The sequence below is a fragment of the Athene cunicularia genome (assembly GCF_003259725.1).
Source record: "Athene cunicularia isolate RWA chromosome 1 unlocalized genomic scaffold, athCun1 chr1_part2, whole genome shotgun sequence".
NCBI classification, from domain to species: domain Eukaryota; kingdom Metazoa; phylum Chordata; class Aves; order Strigiformes; family Strigidae; genus Athene; species Athene cunicularia.
The window spans coordinates 5,922,644-5,928,951 of record NW_020799092.1 but is presented as its reverse complement, the minus strand read 5'-3'; the positions used below and the strand labels follow the sequence as shown (position 1 = coordinate 5,928,951).

The following is a 6,308-nucleotide window of genomic DNA, read 5'->3' as shown; positions in this document are numbered from 1 at the left end:
AGAGACAGCTTTCTCTCTCTCTCTCTTTCTCGCTCTTTCTCGCTCTTTCTCGCTCTTTCTCGCTCTTTCTCGCTCTTTCTCGCTCTTTCTCTCGCTCTTTCTCTCGCTCTCTTTCGCTCTCCCCCCCCTCCCCCCCTCTCTCAGTGTAACCATTCAAAGCATTTTTCCCTGAAATGCTTTTTGTCTGTTTCTTTTGCTAGCTGAATGTACTGTGATGGGCATTCCCAGTGTAACCACAAACCTTTCTGGATTCGGCTGTTTCATGCAGGAACATGTTGCTGACCCAGCGGCTTATGGTAAAATTTTTAACATTTTATCAAAATACCACCTCTGATTTAGGAAAGAAAAAAGCACAGCAACGATGCTGTTACTCCTTAATTTCGTGCTTTCACTAGTGCAATGGAGTTTACTGGGGAATATATTCAGAGCTCTGAATGCTTTGTTATGTTATACAAGCCATTAAAGCTTTCCTATTTATCCAAACCCTTACCTGATTCTCTCTCATTTCTCCCCTTTTAACCTTTTTTCTTCTTCATCCATTTAAACTCAGCACTCCCTGTACTGCTTTAAGTCTCCCAGCACTTCCCTTTAATGCCTTTGGTTACCCTGTATTGCTCTGGGCCCTTCAAAAGAAGAGTGAAAAACTGCTTCTCTTTGAATAGTCCAAGAAGGATGCACTGGGCCTTCGAGGCCAGTAAAACTTGCCCCCACCAAACAAAGAGTAAATTTTCATGTACACTAAAAATTAATCTGTGAAAGTAAAAGGAACCTACTTACAAATAAGTATCTGCTCATAAAGGTTTAGAAATGGTTTGTGATTGGAGTGTGGTGAAGAGGAGGGTAGCCAGCTCCTGGTGTGTTAAGACAATATTGAAAATGTACCAAAACTGGAGCCTCTTTCCAAGTATCTTGGCTTGTCTACACAATCAGGCAATGAGAGCTGCATGGTAGTATCAACTATGCCCTGACCTAGGGGCAGGGGTAGAGCCTATTGAAAAATACAGCTATGCCTTCCTGAGTAGACATGTCTTTGAGACCTTTTAGAAAGGTCACAGACTGAGAGCACAGGTCATTTGCTCTTCTCTGGCAAAACATAGATGTGAGCATTGACATGGCTTACTGTACATTCCTAGGCGACACCGTGCACTTCATTTAAGGTAGTTGTGTGTCTGTCTTGTCCATTAGAACAGCTGAGGTCTAGTACCCTCTTCTTCCCAACACCCTGGTGTAAGGAAGGTGGTGCGAATAAAGGACTGATCTCGACAAACTACACAGAAGCAAAGTTTACCTCAGCCCTCTCTCTACCAGAATTGTATATCAACTAATGTATGTGAGCTAGCTGTCTCTTTGGAGCCACTTGTATTTCTACAGAAAACACAGCCTCTCTCCTATAGGATGGTCTCCTATGACCATCCACACATATAAATTCTACTACAAACTAGGAAAACACTAGATTATTTTTTTTAAAGAAGTCAGTATTTTAAAAATTATGGGAGATAAAAATTATACATCTTTATCCAGATACTCTTGAATCCTTTTGGACATACTTACACAACAACAACAACAACAAAGCCTCTTGAGTTGCTTGCTGAATTTCAGCCTGAACAGTAAAGAAAATTAAAATGAAACCTCTGTATATAGTTGCCTTCTAACATTAAAAAGAACATAAAATACATGTAATGTTTGTAAGACTGTGTGACAGAAGGTAGAATGTAAATGTAAGAGGTCAGATCCCACTTTCAATTCCACTCATCTTCAGCTATATTGTGTCTTCCAGGCATCTACATAGTTGACAGGAGGTTCCGCTCACCTGATGAATCATGCAACCAGCTGACTCAGTTCCTATATGGATTTTGTCAGCAGTCCCGGCGCCAGAGGATCATCCAGAGAAATCGAACTGAAAGGCTCTCAGATCTGTTGGATTGGAGATACCTAGGCAGGGTGTGTGAAACTATGTAATAGAAGTATTAAAAACTCCAGACACATAGGTCTAACTATCAGTCTTTAGCATCATGCTACAGTGCAATGAGACATCCCTGTTCTGAAATGCACCTCTCAAAGTTGCTAAAGGCAAAACCTACCTTTACATCTCAGTGTAATGCTTCCATTTTCCAATGGTAAGGTGAAATATTACTTAGTATGTTAGAGCAGAAGCCAATCAGAGTGAGGTCTTTGTACTCCTGGTGCTGAAAACAATGGGAAAAGCTTGTGTCTCTGTCAACGCTGGCAACCCTCCACTAAGTAGGATTTGTGCTCCAAAGTCATCTGGAGTCTTTCAAAAATCCTACCTGTTCTTCCTAAAATGCTGCTGGGCCTTGTGGCTCCACAACACTCCTAAACTATCTCTGTGCCTTAAAGGCAAGATAATGGTTTTAATTTGACATAGTTTTAATTTGACTGCAGTACCACCTCCTAAGAAGAGAGTAGCAATTCAGTATTCTCAAGTCCAGAGGAGCAAAGAAGTGGATGTCAGTTCTGTAACTGGTTTGGACCTTGTCCTGCTCTGATATCTGCGTGAGAACCTTTATAAGGTTCCCAACACAGCATAAGACCCTGACACAACAAAATTTTTTCCGTGCATGTGATGCAGACTCATGAACATAGTCGATCCCTAAATATTTTTGCCAAATTCTTAAATACCAGGCCTCAGCAAACTCATGTTACTTCTCTGTAACTGTTACACATGCTTCTTATGCAAGGATAAGTCCAAAGTTTATGTGTATACACATGCACACTTAAAGATATAAATTTTCCTGGTTAAAAAAGAGCCAGATCTATCTTGAGGGGTAAAGAATACCAGTCATTCAATAAGAACTACATTGACTGAGACAAGAGCTGTTTTCCATCTTAATTCATTTTAGTCTTACAGAATCCTTATTCAGCTTCTGTTCCAGACTGTAATTCAGTGTGGAATCTAACATGAATGGCTCACTACTTCACAGCGATGCGTTCATTACAAGCAGAAGTATCTGTTGGATTCTTCTTAGCTGAAAACTTGTTCAGCATGATCTTTTAGAAGATACACATTTTATGTTCCTTTTTTTTCCTGCTTAAATCCACCCAAGACTTCCCTGACTTGTAAATGCTTATCTTTTATGTTGCAGTATTACATGCATGCCAGACACTTGGCCCTCAGCAGAACATTCCCAGATAAATTTGAGATGGAACCAAGTGCTCCACCAAAGGTAAAGTCTTCCTTTGGAGATGCCTTCATCTACACTTTAGCTGCTTTACAAAGAGAGAAAGATTGTGTGTGTCTGTGACAGAAAGAGTGAGAAGAGAGTTCCTAAGTTTTGCTTTAACTGAAGGGAAGTAGGAACTCATGGTTAAAAGCTCAATAAGTTACAGACCAAAGGTCCAGTCAGGAGTTGTAATAGTATCAGATGCAAACACTAGAAGTACCAGGTGCAGTATGGGAATTCAGGTGATTTAGAGTGACCTGGATGGGACTGTGCCACTTGAGACCAGCCTTGAAGTTACTGTTAGAAGAGTGGCAACTTCTAATTTTGCTTCTGGTAAGTGCCATGGAGATGTTCTGCACAAACCAAATAGAAGGGGAGCTGAGAAGGGATGTTCCAGGTAAAGTGAGGCAAAGCATTGCCTTCATCTAAAAACATGGATGGAGGCTGTGGCTGGAACTACCAGGGGTCAGTTTAAAGGCACGCCTTCAAACAGTTCTTCCACAGTGCATATTAGCATCAGTTTGAGAAGGGAGGCTTCTCGGATCCAGTGGTAGAACAATGTTATTTAAAACCAAACCTCCGGACACCTCCAGGAAGCAACTCATTTTTTCAAAAATAATAGTAAGAAAGGAGGCTCAGACCAAAACCCTTTGCTTGGTTCTGATTTTGCAGATACTGACATTATAATTAGAAAACTGTTTTAAAACTTCAGACTGAATTATGAATTTCAGTAAGCATATTCTGAGTACAGAATGATAGAATTTCATGTTGTGTTTACAGTTTTAAGTCTCAATAAAAATAGTCATATTTTGCAAAAACAGTGCTGGAAGGGCAGCATATTGTTTATAGTACAGGCTAAAGATCAGTAGCATACAAGCGTGTACTTACTGACAGAGAAGGTCTGAGGGGATCTGGGTTCAGGGAGTTTAATTTTGGAGTGCAGAGCATGTCGAGCTTACATCCCACCATTGGTTTCCTTTGAAGTGTTGATAGCCTTAAATTGCTGTATGCAACTAATTGAGGCACACTATGATAACATATACAATTTGCTTCTCTCTCTGCCAGACGGAAGGTTTCAGGTACCCAAGGCCTTCATCAGTGCCACCATCACCTTCTGTCTCTCAGCATTCCAGCCCTCACAATAGTGAAGGTGAAAATGAAGATGAGGATGAAAGATATGATGAGGATGAGGAGGCTGAACGAGATAGGCAAAACATCAAGTCTCCCTTTTCCCTTGGAGTGTTGCCACAAGGAATGAAGAAGCAGCATGGTGAATACAGGAACTGAATTCATTGCTCTCACCCTGGCAGGGTCTCTCCATCCATTCAACTGTTTCTCGTGTAGGCTTGGCAAGCTCTGTGTTAAGGACAGCGTGATGTAATTAGGGGAATCTTAAATGTTACTTGAGCTACACTGTTGGAAAGCCTAATATTATTTCACCTTGAAAGTAGATTAAATGACAATTCTTCTGTGCCCCCTTGAGGTAGAAAAGAGTTCTCAGGCTTAATAAACCTAGAGAATGCAACAATCCCCTCAGGAGATTATACAAACTGCAGATCATACCTTTCTTTACATATTCATCTATATAAATCGTAGTCTATGCTGATAGCTCTGTTATGGGTGTCCCAAATGAATTTCTGAATTTCTGCTTCATTTATGTTTCCCCTTTTCCCCTCCTAAACTGACATGAACTTTAAAGCAGAGCTCAAAAAATTCAGAGAAAAAAGTGTTATACTGGTGAAAACTTGTCAGCATCAAAAAAGATAAACTGAAAAGAAAATTATCTTTTTTTTTTTTTTTCTTATGCTGTTTATTGTAAGCTTACATCATTTAAAACATTGTTTTACAACACACAGATGTGTCTTGATCCAGTGGTAAAACATACTTCCTGTGGAACAACGTAAAGTCTTATGCAGTGGGTATTTGAATTTTAGAGACAAGTGAAGTAATCTTTCTGAAGTTATTTAGACCCACAATAAACAGCAGACCATTTGTTTTCAGATTCCTCTGGTATGTCTCTTTTATTATTTTCATCTTGTCTTCGATTCTAAGTTTGTTAACAAACTAGTTTGGGAGGAAATTAATGTGACTTGACTAAATTTCCTTAAGTAACACCTTCCCCTGCAGACAAACCTACATGTCATAGAGCAATGTGGCAACATTCAAAGATAAGTAACTTTAGTTCTCCCAACTGCCCCATTAGTCCATGGTCTACTTCACTTCTAGAATAGACCTAATCATAACAAATAATGCTAAAAGAATTCCAAGAACACATCTGCCCCACAGACATAATTTCAAAAAGCACTTGAAACTTCAAAGTTCTTGGGGCATAATTGAACCTCCGGACAAGAATTAGAAATTTAATTTGCCTTACAGAAAGCTTTCAAAAGTATTTTGATTCCTGGAGACACAGAGAGTGCCTGAACATGCTCTTCAGAAGTAGATCTTGACATAAAGACATTAGGAAGAAGAATCATCTTTTATTTTAGAAGTTTGTGCATCAAAAATTTCTCATGCTGTTCAAGAAAAAACATTCTAGTGATTGATTCAGCCTGTTCTTCAGCAGGTAGGACAGTGTAACCTTCAGAGGTATTTACCTTCACTGTCAATCCCAGGGGGAATCTAGATGTCCAACTTTGATTAGACACCTATCAACATTTAATGATGTGTTTCTTACTATAGGCCATATAGAATAAAAGTGATTAGGTGCCTATTCATATTTTTGGCCACCTAAAATCAGTTTTAAATTGGACTTTCAGTCTCAAATTGATGTGGATACCTGAAAGAATAACTACTCTCAGAAGACAGGCTCAGGTTTTTATGGCAAAAACTTAACTGGATTTAAAAGAAGTCACTATTTTTAGCCATCTAAAAAGTAATTAAAACAATGAGTAGTTATTTTTCATATGTAAGTGGTGAAAGCAAAGATACTGCAAATATTTTCTTTCATACAGTTTACTAAGCAGAGAACAATTGATTTTGTGAGTTCAGAAATGTATATTCTTCCCCAAAGAGATTTTAATCAAAGTTCCCTCGTGGAATCAAATAATGTAATGGCTGAGAGTCCCAATAAAGAACAATTTAAAGGGCACATTGATTGCAGGTTAATGATCTCTTAAAAAAAAA

The 6,308-nt window shown here is 39.0% G+C and overlaps 1 protein-coding gene across 4 annotated transcripts in view; it reads left to right on the top strand.

The window, feature by feature from the left end:
- Positions 1-5,181, top strand: part of GYS2 (glycogen synthase 2) — a 49,701-nt gene extending 44,520 nt beyond the window's left edge. For 3 of the 4 annotated variants that reach the window (XM_026864814.1, XM_026864825.1, XM_026864847.1), the window contains 4 exons: positions 201-296; positions 1,778-1,941; positions 3,105-3,185; positions 4,248-5,181. In XM_026864814.1, the coding sequence (XP_026720615.1) occupies positions 201-296; positions 1,778-1,941; positions 3,105-3,185; positions 4,248-4,469 (563 nt within the window). In that variant the 3' untranslated portion in view covers positions 4,470-5,181. The remainder of the gene's footprint in view (positions 1-200; positions 297-1,777; positions 1,942-3,104; positions 3,186-4,247) is intronic. The other variant, XM_026864836.1, reaches the window with a different exon arrangement.
- Positions 5,182-6,308: the final 1,127 nt, after the last annotated feature.